Raw genomic sequence first — 17,756 nt, 5'->3', positions numbered from 1 at the left:
TGCCTAGTGCAGTAATTCTCAACAAGGCAGTCTTCACAATCCTTCTAAAAATGTCAGATCACAACACCACTGTGCTAAAAACCCTCCAATGGCTTTCTCATGTCACTCAGAGGCAAAGCCATGTTCTTAGAATTTCATACCAATCTTATGGGACCTGGCCTCATTACCAATCCAACCGCATCTCCTCCCACATTCTTCCTCATACACTGTGGTCCGACCACAGGGCTTTTGCACTTGCTGTTCCCACAGCCTAGTAATCTTCCACCAGAGTCTTATGGTTTACTCCTTCACTTCCTTCAAGTCTTCGCTTAAATGGCACCTTCTCAGTGAGGCCTTTTGTGACTATTCTATTAAAGATTATACCACACCCTCCATGCCACACTTTTATCTTGCTCCTTTTTCCCACTGATCACCATCATGATATGTTTTATATACTTATTAAATTTATTGTCTGTCTTTTCCCACTAGAATGTAAGCTCTATGAGATCAGAAATGCTTGACTGATTTATTCACTAATGTATCCCCAGTGCCTAGAATCAGGTCTGGCACATAGTAGGTTTGGCCACCATATACAGCTGCACAGGTTGCATACTTAACAAGGCCAGAGCACACTATTTATATGGAAATGGTATTCCTTGGAGTTGTGTAAAATTTTAGCGCCACAGGATTTTAAAAAAATCTTTGTTGAATCAAAGAAAACATGTTTTGCCCTACTATTTTAAGTACACCTCTGTCAATAATCTCTAGAAAAATCGCTAGTATTAAAGGAACACTTGGAGAGTTTATAGACTCACAGACCAAAGGAAGATATTTATAACAGCCCCTGGATTGTGGGTTTAAAACTACCTACACCTCCATAAATACTGTTTACTAACTAAACAAAGTATTTTGAATTTCACTGGAGGTGGGCAAATTGGCTGTGTTTGGGAACTCTACATAATCACTATTTCCCCACAAGATAATTGAACAGTAAGTGTTATTTTAAGTCATCTTGGAAGAATTCCCAGTTTCACTGTAGGAAAGAGAGTTTATATCTTGGGATTTTGTTTTGTTTTGAGAATCAGCACACATGACTGTTCATACAGCTCTTTTGTCTGGTTACAACGTTAGATCCATTCCTTCAAAGATGTTTTGCCATATTTCAGCAGGGTTTACTCACTCACCTATCCTATTCTCTAACTTGGATAACATTTTCTCCTGGCATGTTGCTTCCTCTTAGGGCTGATTACATAAGATTTTATAGATAAATATACCAGCCTCCCTCATCTTCCTGTCTGAGTAATGCAGGAATGTCACAATTTCCTTGGAGTAGCCACTGGTGATGTCATAACCTTTCCTTAGAAGGATGAATTGTCAGGAACCAGGATTTCACTGAGGCCTGCGGGTAGAAACGAGGAGAGTCTATTGGAAATGTTGCCAATAAAGGAGTTGACAATGGTCTTTGAAACGTTCTCTGTAGTTACTAGCATGACCTGGAGGCTACTTACTAATGTGGTTCGCCATATTGAAAGAATGAGTCCTATATGATGAGGACACCCTGGTTCTTTACCAGTCACCAAAATGATCTGGTTTTCCACTGGTATCTGTTATGTTATGAGGTTAACATGGCATCATACTGTCAGAGATTCTTTGAGAGATTTACAAGTATTTTCACATCCTTTTAGTTAAGAGGCACACAGTTATGCAGGTACTTCTTTTCCTCTCTTCTTCCCATTGGATTCATGTAGGAGGCCATAGCTCTCACAGCAGTAGTGATATCATACCCCCTCCTGCATGTGAGATTATCAAATCCCAAATCCTTCAGTGAGGTTGAAGGAAGTGAGGCAGGAAGGGGTGTCCAGGGAACACTTAGTCAAGAGGAAACACCAAGAGCTTTTGAGCTTTCTCAGTGAGAAGTAGGTAGCTGATGGTGCTTTACTGCTGAAGGCTCTGAAGAAAACAAGATTGTTAAATTTTAGTGTGAAACACTTAACTTTTACTCTTTCCTGCCCTTGGGCTGGTGAGGATGGATGGAATATGTGTATAATAAAATTTGCCCAAATTGCCACATTTAGTACTATTTGAACATAATCTGCCCTTACCTACATTATGAACAGTACAGCCTGGGCCCACAGTATGGATGTGCTCCTACAAGATCACATTGGCTGGTGTCCTCCTAGACCCCAGCCTCCTAACACACCACACAGCCACACCCTCACAGTAGGCGTGGCCTGACCATCAGATTCCAGATCTACTCCTCAATTGTTCTGGAACCCAGCCCATTAGTCCAGATAGTTTTCCCAATCTGGGCCCTATGGCAGGCCTTTGTGCAGATAACAGGAAGGAGAATAAGTTAAGGGTTAAGAGGTTGGGCTTCAGAATCAGTTACACTTAGCTCTCACTAACTTTGTGAATCATTAACTGTCATTCAAAGTAGACTGTATTTTCCTCTTTCTGTAATTATTCACTCTTCCTTCTGCTGAGAATGATGACTGCCACCTACATCCTTCAGTATCCATTTTTGCATCCTTTGACCATTTTAATGTTTGTTCCATAGAGGAACTTTTTTTATATCTTTCTGTTCATTTGTATTGTTATTGTTTTACTTGTCATGCTTCTTAAACAATTTTACTAGATTTAATAGACAGGTGTGCACCTTAGTCTTTTTGTAACCATTGTGGCACTCTATGAGGCACATGTTTAATCAACAGTGATTAAATATTTATACAAAAGGCTCATGAAAGAATTTAAGTTTCATCTAATCTTCCAACCCTGACAAGGAAAAAATACACTGAATCAAATATCTTCCTTAGTAACTGAATACTACTGAGTAATTAACCTACTATAGATTCTGAAGGTCAGTCTGTTTACATGGACTCTTTCTGTCTATTCTTCTGTGAACAGAAATGTTAGGTGAGTGGCTCCATGGGGAAACACTTAGTTTTTACTTGGAGAAGCTCTGTAGGAAATTAAGCTAACCAAAAGGAAGATGTGAACTCCAGTCTCCAACCGCTGCATCCTGTGTCCTGGTTACAAACACGTTACACCTAAGGAAAGCTCCATCATATGTTTGCTCTGTGTTTTTGCCAAGAATCCTCTTATATAGACAAGAAATAGTAAAACCACTTAGATAACTCATCCTCTCCCCAAGTAAAGTAACATATGAAAATACTTAGGACAAGAAAAGCACTCAAAAACTGTTAGTTTTTGCTTTTGGTTTTAATATTGTTTCATTCTTTTAAGTTGTGCTGACCAGTATGGCAGCCACTAGCCACACATGGTTACTGAGCACTTGAAATGTTACTTTTCCATATTGATTTGTGCTCTCTGTACTGCTTTGTGCTCTGAGTATAAAATACTAAATTTCAAAACCTTAGTATGGAAAAAAGAATGTCATATATCTCATTAATAATTTTTGTTTATAATGATTGCATACTAGTTTGGATATATCAAGTTAGAGAAAATGTATTATTTAAGTGAATTTTACCTTGGCTTTTTATTGTATTAGTGTGACTACTAGAAAATTTTAAGTTACGTATGCAGGTCACATTTGTGGCCAACATTATGCTTCTATATTGTACTGCAGATATTCATTAAGAAACTTGATCAGCTGAGAGAAAAGAAAAAGAACAAATTATAGCTGAACAAATATGAACTACTTTCTTATTAAAAATCGGAGCTAAATGTGGGAGGGCTTTTTCATTGTTTTGTGGCCAGTTTTAGCCTTTAAGAAACTATACTGATATTTTACATCTAATGAAAAAAAAATTCCTATTTCTAGGTTACTGGTTGGTTCACCATGGAGTGGCTTTCCCGAGAACCGAATGGGAGATGTGTATAAATGTCCTGTTGATTTGTCCACTGCTACATGCAAAAAACTGAATTTGGAAAGTAAGTGGTAATTATCAATATGATTTTTTTTAGAGATGACAAGATCTCATTTGTTATAACTCTAGCAAAAAAAAAAAAATAACAATCAATCATAGTCTGTCTTAAAGAAATATAGACAGCTTTTTTGCCTTTATATCTTTAGTTATATGAGGTCCAGTTGGATCCAAATTTCCAACATAGCTTAAAGACCTGATTTAATAAGATGCCTGAGAAATGTGCTGCCTCTTGGACCATCTACCCCCAGACTATGGACCGGTTTCCATCAGTGTTTAGGATTATTTTGCTGATTATTTACAGATATCTAAGTCTTTCCATAACTCTCTCCCACCTCAAAACAAATCATTAGGTATAGACCTGTCAATACTAATATTGCATTTGGAGATGCTGAGAAACCTTGTTTCTTGTCACTATTTGGAATACTTTGGGATTGTTTGGAACTGCTGTTTTAATTATCCATATCTCAAATGCTTTCTATTAATGCAAAAGTTATTAAAGGTGCAAGACTAAAAAGCTAAACCAGTCATATTTCCATGCAGTATTTCCTGGTGCATCTAAAAAATTCCTCAATTAAATCATCATCATCATCAGATAAAAACAAAACAAAACAACAACAACAAAAGAGCATTGAGGAGGCTTAGAGTTCTAAAGAACTAAAGCCTGGGTTAAGAAAATACAGTGTAAAGGAATCAAGGGAAAGTAGAGATTCAAAAACAGTGATTAATACTTAGAAGTAAGGGCATGTTTCTTGCACATCTATGTGTACCTAATTACTAGTATCATTTCTGGCATATAATAGGAGCTCAATAAACATGGGATTGAAGGAATATCACTGCTGTCAAATGCTATAGGAGTTGAAGGGTATAAAGACTGAGTACAATCATCAGCTTATACAAGGAGATAATGAATGAACTAGATCAATGATCTCCAAACATTTTGAACACTCATCTATATAAAACATAAGTAATACATATTATAAATACATATACATATACATATGCATAATGTTTCTAAAAATAATAAAAATATACACATTAATGGGGAATGCTCAAAGGTTTATTACATGGTTCAAACATTTTATTTTATCACCCCAATGTATCATATCACCTCTAACTTTTGAACACATCCCAATGTATATATTTTCTATTTTTTAATATTATAAAAGAATTTATAAGAATAAGCACAAGGGGGGCCCCTGGGTGGCTCAGTGGGTTAAAGCCTCTGCCTTCGGCTCAGGTCATGATCCCAGAGTCCTGGGATTGAGTCCCTCATCGGGCTCTCTGCCCCGCAGGGAGCCTGCTTCCTCCTCTCTCTCTCTGCCTGCCTCTCTGCCTACTTGTGATCTCTGTCAAATAAATAAATAAAATATTAAAAAAAAAAAGAATAAGCACAAGGCATTATATGTAAGCGATAAATCACTAAATTCTACTCTTGAAACAAATAAATAAGGTTTAAAAAAATAAATTTAAAAGAATAAAAACATACACATAGCAGTTTCATTATTTTCTTTCCACACTCCAGCAGATCACACTTTGCAACTTTCTTGCCTAGAGTATGAATCTAGTAGTGTTGAGGGGAGAAATAGGTCACAATGAATTTAGGAGCCTGTGAGGTATGAGCAAGTTCTACAACTAAAGGTAGACCTTTATTTCTAGAAGTTACGGAGTGAAGACTTGGGAAAGTATTTCCATGGAGTAGCAGGTTGAGTGAAGATTTTCTTAATGGAAAGGAGATGATCTTGTGTATAGGAAGAATAAAAGGAAGTGATAAAAGGGAGTAACCATTAGTCAAGAAGTGAATTAAGTAGTTGGAATTAACATCACTGGTCTATGCGAAAATTACTCTTAGAAAGATTTCTCCCTTCTCAGAGACACAAGGGAAAGAGAGAACAAGGAGGAAGTTCCAAGAATGACCTTTAAATAAAGATAATAAAACAATCACCCTGAGTCAAGGGGGATAAATGAAAGTGGCAATGTTGGCTTGGCAGAGATTAGAGAACTTGAGTAAATAATACTATTGAAGAGAATTGCAATGCTCCATAGCTCAAGAATGGCTACAGTGGATGATACCCTAGTTCAGTGGGAGAGAGAAGGTTGGGGAAGTGTATTTAGTATTTTACATGGTTAATCTCATGATTTCCTTTTAAAATTCACTCATTAGTGCTTTGGGCCAGATTCTACTGTATGGCATTTTCTTTTTTTTTTTTTATGACACTTTAAGGATTTTTTTTTTCTGATCCAGCATAAAACATTAGATGGAGCTGTCATGACCTTGAAAAGAGTATGTTGGCAAACCGGAGACCAAATAGTGTCCTCAGATATGTTTTGTTTGGCCAGCACTTTGTTTTTAAAAAATTTAAATTTAAATGCCTAGAAGTCATACCCTTTCCACACACCACCCCCTAATATCTGACATTCTGTAACCTCACACATTTAAGTGTACAAACTGCCAGATGAGTGAGGGCCCCTCATTTCTTTGCCTATGATTATATAATGTGAGTACCTGGATATGGGACACTAAATTTGTACATGCTACACATAAACATCAGCGTGTGGTTTGTTTGTTTTTTAACAAGTTTAAATAAACGAAGATTTATTCACTTTTTAAAATCTTTTTCCCTTTGAAAGCTTCCACAAGCATTCCCAATGTTACCGAAATGAAAACCAACATGAGCCTCGGCTTGACACTCACAAGGAACATGGGAACCGGAGGATTTCTCGTGAGTGTTTACCTTTCAAATTCTCATCCATTTCAAGAAAGTATGAAGTTAGGGTCTTCTCACCATCCCACCTATCACATCAAATCTTGATACTTAAATGTTTGAGTTTGCTTTTGGATAAATCATGCAATGTGGATATCCAACATGAAATGCCTTTCTGGTGATGTGTAGACTTCTTCAGATATTCAGCAAAACCAATGCCACAAAACATCTTAGAAAAAAGCAGCACAAGGAACACCAATTCTTTGCCCTTGAAGAGTATGCTTAGCATTTGTTGATAATAGCAGAATTCCAGGTTTCATTTCTCCTTCCCATAGGAACATTCAAGATAGGTACTGCTAAGTCAGAGAGTGCATTTCAAACCTGAATAGTATTTCTGCCTTTAATCCTTTGCTATAACTGTTGGCGAATCTGATATCATCTAAGTCATGGCTGGGTCTCTTCCTATTTCATGTTAGTGTGTACTCTCATTTATTTTCTAGAATGCTGTGAAAAGACATCACAAATCAGTGCGATAAAATACCTTCTTTAACAAGTGGTCTGGGGACAATTAATTGGTTAGTAACTTGTATATCCAAATAAACTTTCAAGTGAATTAAAGAGTTAATACTAAAAACTGGAAGAAAATGGAAATTTTCTGAAAAAGGGAGGAGTTTCTGATCTTAAAACTAACAGAAGAAATAATATAGGAAATTGTTGAAAAGATTTGACTATATTAAAAAATGAAAACCATCACATACCAAGAAAAATTCTGAAGGCAAATAAAAACCCAAACTTATTAGGCATTTTCATCAGCTCATAGATGATACTAGTTATATTACCCTGTTAAAATAGCCATAGAATGCTTAATAGTTTAACTTTACATTAGTTATTTCTATGTCATTGACATGCTTACCTAAAAGCCTATGTGTATAACCAAATTATTCTAAAAATATAATCAATTGTTAACAATGTCATTCTACTTTTATTAATAGACACTAGTATTCTGACATTGGTATTCAGACATCAAGTATTGCTTATAATTTGTGTAATTCTAAGCATAAATGAATATTGCAATGATCTTCATGGTTTATGATATTCCAAAGTGTTTATAAGGTTGCCTTCCTCTTTTTTTTTTTTTTTTTTTTTGTTTTTTTTTTTTTTGGGTTGAATAAAGTCAGGAAGAGGAAAATATTAAAATATAATAAAATTTAATATTAAAAATATTAAAACATATTAAAATATAAAAATTTTAGGATGTGCTTCAAAATTTTTAATGTGTAACTTCAGATAAAGTAAATTAAAATTGCTAGAGAATTTAAGAGATTAACAACCAATGTAGCAATCAGAGAAGGATGGAAGAGGGAGCAAGGGAAGGAGAGAGAGGAAAAAAAGAAAAAAAAAAAGCCAAAGCTTCCTTTACATACCTAAAAGGTCAAAATCTTAAGATATTCTTAAGAATTATGTGGAAAAGACTGACAATTATCACATTTTTTTGAAACTTCCTAAGTTGTGGGCTTAAAGCAGGAATGTAGTTCTGGCATTAACAGTTGGCATATTCTAATTTCAGCTCCTAAATGCTGTTTTCCATTGCTTTTAAAACAAAAAAAAAATCTTGAATACTTCATGAGTTATTGTTTTTCAAGGTGATTTTAAAAAAACAACTGGGGATGAGGTATAGGAATCAGTAATTGGTATCTGTTACTCGGTAAACTAACCACAGGCATCAGCTGTGATTGTCTCCTAACTGATTGGCAAAATGAATGAGTTTTTAATTTTTTTATTATGTTATGTTAGTCACCATACAGTACATCATTAGTTTTTGATGTTGTGTTCCGTGATAAAATGAACCAGTTTTATAGGAGGAACAACTATGGCTTATTCCTTGAACATAAAAGATGGCCACAGCTGTTTTTTCTTTGAGCAACCAACAATTAAACTGGGTCAAATAAATTCCCTTTTATTCTTTCAACTGCTTTATGCAAGTTCACACTTTTTTATTAAGTTTTAATAATCGATCCACAGCTTTAAGTAAAGTTAAACTTTGTAGGGGCTCTTTAAGATCTTGACTAGATTTCTCGTTCCCATTTTTGTCCTTTTACATCTAGAAATTTTAATATTATTTAATATAATGTTTCCCATGTGGTTTAATCACAATTGAAGCAGGAGTTCTTGGCATTCAAAGGCTGCTGAAAAAGAGAGATTTGGGGCTGGGTTGATGGGAATATGAAGAATTGTAGTATGTCTGGCGTGGGCAGGGAGACAATTGGCAGTTTGGATGACTGAAGGTTTTAGGTAGTAGAAGTAGAGGGATCAGAAGTCCTCAAAGAAATACTTCAGAACAAAGTTAAAAACTGGCAGTTCAGGAACCTCACTGTGTTTGTTTAGCCCATAGAGTTTTTTTGTTTTTTTTTTTTTAAGCTGGATTTTCACAAAAAATATGTCCTCTTGGGCTCTCCTTGAAAATTGGAAAGATCTGGCAAGGCTGGCGATGGGCAGGCACCATGGTGGCCTGCCCCTGTGTTTGAGGCCTGGGTTCTTCATGCATCACGATGTTTATACCAGCAACACTCCTAGGTTCCTGCCTGGCCCTGGAGCTTGTGGGCTTATGGCTTCTGCTGAATAGTACAAGTGGTAGTATATCGAGAGTGTAGTAGTATAGATGAATAGTATAATATTTGTTCAAGAATAATAATAGCAGTGATGCTGGCTCACAATTATGACCATTTGCTATTTACCCCATGCTGTCCGACATGTTTTATATCTACAGACCCACTTAATCTTTACAGCAACCTAAAAAGATAATAGGTATGATTATCCTCATTTACAGATTCAGCCCCCAAGGCCCAGATAACTGAGAGACCAAAGATGAGAGACCAAAGCTCTTCCCTAGGTTGGGGGTTGGGGGTGACCTGAGGGTCTTCTCCCTGCACGGCCAACACCTGCCTCCCAGCCCACCTTCTACCTTCTTTCTCCCTTACTTCTGGTTGTTCTTTCTTTCTGAGACACTTTCTCTGAGAGGCTTTTTGTGACCTCTTAGTTACAAGAGTTGACAATTCCTGGTGTCCTGTAAAGCCATAGAAATGATCTCGGAGTTTCACAGATGGAGACGTAGAGGACTCATGTTTTCCCTATGTTTTGTCTTTGCTCTCATTTCTTTGAAGACGTGTGGTCCCCTGTGGGCACAGCAGTGTGGAAGTCAATATTACACAACAGGGGTTTGTTCTGACGTCAGTCCCGATTTTCAGCTCTTGACCAGCTTTGCACCTGCAGTTCAGAGTAAGTGATGAATGTGCAGCGGGTCTGAGAAATGCCTTACGTGAAGGGGGAATGTGGGATTTATCAAGTACCCTCGAGTCCATTTTACTTTGTTCCAATTGTGTGTGAGTGTGAAGACTGAATTACCAATGGAAATCTGTTTCTTTCCTCTTTTCCTCTGTAGCCTGCCCTTCCCTCATAGATGTTGTGGTTGTATGTGATGAATCAAACAGTATTTATCCCTGGGAAGCAGTAAAGAATTTTTTGGAAAAATTTGTCCAAGGCCTGGATATAGGCCCCAAAAAAACACAGGTATGGATTTGAATAATACATACACTAACCCACAGCTTTCTTTCTGAGAAAATATGATTAGATTTGAGGTCTTCATTTTTGCATTTGTCAGATCCCTATATTAAATGCATTTAACGGTCATCTTGACTGTTAATTAAAACTTGTTGTTCTCAGTTGAAACATTGAGTTGTCGTGTCTATGACTTTGCGCCATGCCGGTCTTTGAGATTTTAGATTTCTTTTTCTAACGCAAGCATTGGATGCAAGATATAGCAGTGTGTGTGTGTGTGTGTGTGTGTGTGTGTGTGTGTGTGTGTGTGTGAGAGTGTGAGAGAGAGAGAGAGAGAGAGAGTAGTGAGGGGAGGAACAGAGGGGGAGATAGAGAATCTCAAGCAGGCTCCACACCCAGCACAAAGCCTGACGTGGAGCTAGATCTTCCAACCCTGAGAGATCATGATCTGAGCTGAAATCAAGAGTCAGATGCTTAACTGACTGAGACACTCAGGTGCCCCTGGGATATAGCATTTTAATTCTCTTTAGTTGCTTATTTTTCCCCTCCTATAACTCATGCATTTATTAATAGATTTTGAAATCTAGTTATGTATTTTTTTCTTGACAGCCACTTAGACTAATTATTAATTTCTTCTGTGTATTGTTTGCTGGCGATTGACAATTGTCCTTGAATTCTGGGATTTTTATAAAGAAGTCCATAGGTAGTATAATCCTATCTTTTATTATTTTTTAGTCTTTTATCATATTTTAGTCTGTCCTTCCTTTTTTATGCAGGACAAGTCTTTCAATAGTTTTGTGTAGCTATCTGTGTTTTAACAAGTCTTTAATTTGCTTTTCTATCTTCTTGAAATAGGTATCCACAGGAACAGAAGCTTCCTGCTTTAATAAAACTGAATAGCATTTATTGTTAAGGTTCTGGGTCTTTTCTCTTTCTTTTTTATTGGATTTGCCATTTCATGGCTCATTCTGGTTGTAGAAGCACATTGAACCAATATCAACAAGGACCAGTTCACAGTAACCTGTGGAAGTTCTTGGGTTGTTCCTGTCATCTGATGCCTTAGTGTCCAACATCTAGTAACAATTGTTGGAATATTTTCCCTTCAATTCTTTGCAGTTAACTATATTGAAATTTGATTTTCTGCCTTCCTGTACAGTATTACAAAATATTTTTATATGTTTTTTCCATTGACATTGCTTCTCAGTACCAAAAGGACACTAATGTCCACTGAAACTTTGGAGGTTTCACCGTGGGCTTTTACCAGAAAATTCTGTAAATAAGACTAGGTATGGGGGCATCTGGATGACTCAGTTAAGTGTCTGACTTCAGCTCAGGTCATGATCTTATGGTCCTGGGATCGAGCCCCACCCCATCAAGCCCCATAGCAAGCTCCATGCTCAGCGGGGAGTCTCTTTATCCCTCTCCCTTTGCCCCTCCCCCAGCTCATGGTCTCTCTCTCTCACGCGTGAGTGTGCGGAAATAAATAAAATCTTAAAAAAAAAAAAAAGACTACGTATAGCACTGATTTCTGTATAGCATTATGTTAAGGCCCATAAGAAGAGAAGTTTTCATAAATATCTGTCTCTAAATGGATTACCCCCATAACTAAATTTACTGTATTTAATGGTCTCTTGAACAGAATTTATGGTCTTCCTCTTCTCATCTTTCTCCCCCAATGCATCGTCTTAATCTCTAGAGGCACTTTACAAAGTCTCTTTTTCTTCTATTCTAAATTTGGCCTTTCTGTAAGTCCTAAAATACTACATTCCTTTAAGTCTTCTAGTCATCATTCCCCTTTCTCACACAGAAGTTCTGGGGCTGTTATGGCAGTTACTAACATCTTCTTCTCATCTTAGGCTTTTAAATCCTTAAAATTATTTTTGATCCATCCTCTCTCCCAAGTCTTACATCCTATCCTAAAGAGAGGACTTCAGCAATGTCATATTTTTCACATCTTCCCAGTGCCTATTTGATATGCTTCCTAACAAAAGTAGCTGATTGAACTCAGAAATCCGGGCCTTGCCCCTTCCTTACGTACTGACCTCTATTTTAGAGACCTTTTTACCACTGATCTCCTATAGCCACTTCCTGTTCTGAAAGCCCCCAACTCCTAGGCATAGAGAATGATTTCAGCGCTGAGAACAAGGATGCTAATAGAAGTGTTTGGCCTTCTTGATTTAAAGGATTAGGAAATGTGCCTCAGCATCTTGTTCAGAAGTGTTCTGTCTGTCAGATGTCTCAAATAAGATTCTCTCTAATGGCATTTTCTCTGAAGGCCAGAAACTTCCATGTTTGCTTCCGAAGTTGCTGAGGTCTGTGATTAGAGGAAACCCAGAACAATAAATACATCCAAATTGACTGTGTTGATTAGCTCACTCATTTTTCTTTTTTTTTGTATTCAAGTCTAATTCTGTGTTTGATATGCAAGTATTCTCAGTTGATGATCATTATCTTCTATCTGTGACTGCTTATAATTGTTTACATGCTTATATCCATTGTTAAGTAGAAAGGTTATATCATTTTAATCTTATGAACTTGAATATTATCCATATTAAAATATAAGACAGTGCTTTAAAATCTGTTACTAGATAATCTATAAGATATAGATAGATGTATAGTTGAAAATCTGTTATTATTACTCTTGAGAACCAAATTATGCCAGGTAGGACATCATCTTGCTTATCAACAAGTACTACTGCTCTATACTGATAGTCTCTAACAAAGAAGTCATTCCATTGGAAGAAAAGTAACTCTTCTTAAGAACAAAATGGGAAATGATTCCCTTATACTATCCATATCCAGATGCACTTTTGATTTTGATTATAGTGGTTAATTAGAAATTACCTAGAACCTGATGACAAACCTTTAATGAACTTCTGCTTTCTTGAAGGTGGGGTTAATTCAGTATGCCAATGAACCAAGAGTTGTATTTAACCTGAACACTTTCAAAACCAAAGCTGAAATGATTGAAGCAACATCCCAGACATACCAATATGGCGGAGACCTCACAAATACATTCAAAGCAATTCAATATGCGAAGTAAGTTATGATCCTAAGAGCCCAATATTTTGATAAAATAGAAGAGCTTGTAAGTGAGAAAGAAGAAAAAAAGACAAAAATAATGTACCTGGTACTTACAGTTGTCAGAAGTAATAAAAAAAGTTCGAACATTCTCTCACTTGAACACTTTGAGAAGGCAATAGGAAATGAAATTTTAAAATCTTTGATCTCTAGGACTTTGATAAGGTATTCCAGGATTTTTTTTAAAAGATTTTATATGAAGTAGATGAAATGACATTAAAAGACCTTAGGTTAAGTAGGAAATGAAGCAGTCTGCAATTATTTGTTAATATTTACCAAGGCCACAGATGACTTGAACTAATGGACCACTTCATGCATATTGAGAAGGCTCATAGAATCTTAAATGTTAATGACCTAGGAGTCTGCATTGAATGGAATGGGTTCACTATGCTTATTACCATCTGGGGCAACGTGAATGTTACAACTATATAACACTCTTAATTTTTAGCTCAGTTTCTCTATTTTCTCAGTGCTCCTGCATTCATCTTTACTTTGTTTTAATCACATACTTTAACAAAAAATGCTAAAGATTCTCCTATTCTTAAAAAATAAATGAGAACAGTAACTTCACTTTCCCTTAAACCTACTTTCTGCCTTTGTCATCATGTTGTGCATTTCTTCCTTCCACTACCATACTCCTTGAAAAATTGTCTTTACTCCCTCCCTCCACTTCCTTGAGACCTTGGCTTGCCACCAAGTAAATGTGGGCCTCTTCATCAGCCAGCAACCCAGTGGTCCTGCCTCAGTCCTCATCCTCTTAAGCTTCCCCTACCATTTGCTGCTGATGAGCACACACTGCTATTTCAACCCCGGTTGCTCTGATATCACAGACTTTTGGAATCCCTGCCAACTTTTTGTCAACAATTTTGCCTGTTCATTGGCTCTTTTCCCTATTTTTTCTTCACTAAACAGAGCCCTTTTTTTTTTTTTAAATCTCCCTTTACTCTTGGGCATTTTCTCCACTCTCATGGCATCTCCATTAGCCCTGTGTGGGTCACCGCATTACTATGTGGCCAGCTCTGAACTCGAACCAAAATTCACACAGGCATCCAGCTGATGCTGGATATTTTTAATTTGGAGTGTTGGCTCACTTATCAAATTCAATACATTCTAAAACAGCCTTAGTCTTTTCCCTACCCAAGCTCACAACTTTTCCATTTTGATTCATGCTACTGCCTTTTTCCCCCAGTCATTCAAAGTAAGTACTTGATGGTTTTCTTTATTCTTTTTGTTCTTCCTTAGTAGCACACATCTGGTCAGTCACCACATCCTGTCTTTTCTATTTCTGCATTTCCTATTGTATCTGGTCCTCCTTTTATCTGGGTGTATATTCTAGTTGCTGTTTCTATCAATTGGTGACTTTCCCTATATGTTTCAAAAGTGGATTTCCCACAAGTGGATTGGTTTGGTTAATCTTTATTGTCCCTACTGAGATGTTTTTTTGGGCCACACCCTCTCACAGGCTGTGGCCAGTCAATAGGTCAGTTGCCATCTGGCAAACTGCCCTTTATGGCCTAGTAAATTAAACTCAGAGGAAGAGTAGGGTGACATAGAAAATGGCCTAGAAGGAGTTACAAATGGTAGAGGACCTGTGTTTTCAGCAGGAAGTATGGATATGATGTTTTTCCCTGGAGGGAGCTCAGGGGCCTGGTAAGATCTCCTCTCAAGAAGAAGAGCCACTGTCTGTTATGATGGGACTTTTTTGGCTTTTATCATTTTTTCAGAACTTTGGTTTTCTCTCCTGTGCCATCATCTCACTCTTACCACTATTTCCCAAGCTAATAGAAGCCTTTCTGTTGTTAAGAGAATCACCTAACTTCTTACTCACACCTTCCAGAAGTTAATTACCTTTTTTTTTTTTTTGGGTCTGTTTCCTTACAATATCAAATAGAATTTACTCTTTTAGTAAATATTGCCATTTTCCATTTACCTTATTTCATTGATTGCCTATGGTTGTGATTCATTATTCTAAGACCTGAAGGTAATCAGAACAAATGAGGCACAGTTTCTATCCTCAGAAATCTTATAATCATACATGAATTCTACCATGTGTCATAAAGAGTATAATTCACTCAACAAGTACTTCACATGAGTACTGTATTCTAATTTGTCTGGGTGACAAATATGAAATATTTTTCTACACTTCTGCATTCTGATAGGAAAGTTTTAGGGAATAAAATTATATTCTCAGTTTTAAACATGTTGAAATTAAAGTGTCCCTTACACATTCTGGTGAAAATATTCAGCAGGCATTGAATGTATAAATTTGAAATGGAAGAGATGAATGGAAATAGATGTAGACTTTAAGGTGTCATCATATTAGTGGTAGGTAGTCCAAAGGAGTGGAGGGCATTCCCCAGAAAGAATGTGCAACAGGAGAATCCCATGGACAGGAAAAAAGTTGTTGGACAACTGGGTACCCATCGAGAAACAAAATAAAGCTGAACTCCTGACTCATTCCTTGAATCAAAACAAATTTCAACTGTACCAAAAATGTAAATCTAAGAAACTAGAATTATTAAGGGACTATGAGAAACTTGGGTGATTAAAGAAACAAGTCTAGAGATAAGAAGTCCTTTTAAAATACCATGTCAAAGATAAAAGACACACGTAAAAAACTAATGAAATTGATATTAAAATATACAATTTATATACAGAGGTAATACCACTAAAATTTAAAAGATTAATGAACTGAGGAAAATATTTGTGACATATTTGACAAAAGATCATTTTCTTAATTAACAAAGAGCTCTTATTAATTAGAAAATGATGAACAATACAAATAAAAATGAGCAAAGATAAAGAAAATCAAGAGTTTTTAGAGAAAAATACAAATGGCTAATAAACTTAAAATGTTTGTTATTTCTTAATAATGAAAAAAATGCGTATTAAGATAGTTATATATTCTCACTTATCAGAATGTCTCCAATTTAAAAGTTTAGTAATCCTCATTGTTAAGGAAAGGAGATGGAGAAACTTGCATTCTTTTACATTATGGAAATACAAATATTCAGAGTCCAATTTTATAATATCTTTCAAAGTTTGAAATTTGTAAATTTTTTGTCCCAGTAATTTCACTACTAAGATTTTATCCTACTGATACATTTGGAAAAGTATGCCAAGATATATACACAAGGACATTTATTACAGCATTACTTGTAAAACTCAAAATGGCCTAAATGCGCAATAATGGAGAATTGGTTAAACTATGGCTATCCCCATATGATGAAATATTATGCAGCCATTAAAAAGGAGAGCTTTGGGGGCACCTGGGTGGCTCAGTCAGGTCAGGATCTCAAGGCCCTGGGATCGAGCCCTACATCAGGCTCCCTGCTTACTGGGGTGTCTGCTTCTCCTTTTCCCTCTGCCCCTTTCCACCTCCCTGTTTGTACACTCTCTCTTGTTCTTTCTCTCAAATAAATAAATAAAAACCTTTAAAGAGAGAGAGAAAGAGCACTTTGTATATGCCTCTGTGGAAAGATCTCCATCAAATGAGAAATAACTCTATAAGGGCACCTGGGTGGCTCTGTCCTTTAAACGTCTGCCTTCGGCTCAGGTCATGATCCCAGGGTCCTGGAATCCAGTCCTGCATCAGGCTCCTTGCTCAGCAAGAGCCCCACTTCTCCCTCTCCCTCTGCTGCTCCCCCTGCTTGTGCTCTCTCTCTCTCTCTCTCTCAGATGAATAAAGTCTTTAAAAAAATGAAAAATAACTGTACAGACTATGGCCCCATTTGCATGAATATTTGAGGAGTAGATTATGCATATACATCTCAATAAAATGTTTTCTATAAGGAAACATAAACAGATAAAGGTAGTTACCTTTGGAACAGTGACTTGGCCTTTCCAAATGCTTTGAAATTCTTTGACCAAATATATTTATCACTTAAAAAAAAAAAAAACAGTTTCATATTGAGAAAGTAAATGCAGACCCAGTGAGTAAAACTGATGACAGGACTATCTTTGCTCTGTTGATTAGTATTAATGAATTGAATTTTGTTATCAGAAGAGAATTCTAAGGATTCTTGATGTCAGTACACACACACACACATACACGCACACGCACACACGCCATAGAAACTACGGAAATTATTGTTAATGCTAAGCAAAATTTATATATATTTCCCTATAAGCTGCAAAAAGAATGTAGGTAAATATGTCACCAGACCTGACATAGAGAGAAATTCTAAGTCCCAGTAGGTCATGCTCAAAGAAGTTAGCCTCACATTTATATTTCTAACCAGAGACCCACATAGTAGCTTCATCTTTTGATAGTGAGTCTTTAATCTCATCTGCCACAGAGATTCTGCTTATGCGGCCGCTGCGGGAGGACGACCGGGTGCTACCAAAGTCATGGTGGTTGTAACTGATGGCGAATCACATGATGGTTCAATGTTGAAGGCTGTGATCGATCAATGCAACAAAGACAATATACTGAGGTTTGGCATAGCAGTAAGTAGCTTTTCCTTTTAGTTGTCTTTCAGTTCATGGGTACGTGCTCCTTTATAACATCACTTCCCAAGACTGCACTTTCTTTCTCATTCGGTGCTCACAG

The 17,756-nt window shown here is 36.6% G+C and overlaps 1 protein-coding gene across 1 annotated transcript in view; it reads left to right on the top strand.

Moving 5' to 3' along the window:
• Nucleotides 1-17,756, top strand: part of LOC111141135 (integrin subunit alpha 2) — a 106,630-nt gene that overhangs the window by 38,319 nt on the left and 50,555 nt on the right. Inside the window, exons 3-8 of the mRNA XM_022493481.1 lie at nucleotides 3,761-3,870; nucleotides 6,495-6,586; nucleotides 9,730-9,844; nucleotides 10,008-10,135; nucleotides 13,014-13,162; nucleotides 17,503-17,653. Of these exons, the coding sequence (XP_022349189.1) occupies nucleotides 3,761-3,870; nucleotides 6,495-6,586; nucleotides 9,730-9,844; nucleotides 10,008-10,135; nucleotides 13,014-13,162; nucleotides 17,503-17,653 (745 nt within the window). The remainder of the gene's footprint in view (nucleotides 1-3,760; nucleotides 3,871-6,494; nucleotides 6,587-9,729; nucleotides 9,845-10,007; nucleotides 10,136-13,013; nucleotides 13,163-17,502; nucleotides 17,654-17,756) is intronic.

Source organism: Enhydra lutris, unplaced genomic scaffold (genome assembly GCF_002288905.1).
Source record: "Enhydra lutris kenyoni isolate GAN:26980312 unplaced genomic scaffold, ASM228890v2 scaffoldscaffold5, whole genome shotgun sequence".
In the NCBI taxonomy this organism is placed as follows: Eukaryota; Metazoa; Chordata; class Mammalia; order Carnivora; family Mustelidae; genus Enhydra; species Enhydra lutris.
Note: the sequence above shows the minus strand (reverse complement) of the source record. Positions and strands in the feature narration are given on the sequence as shown.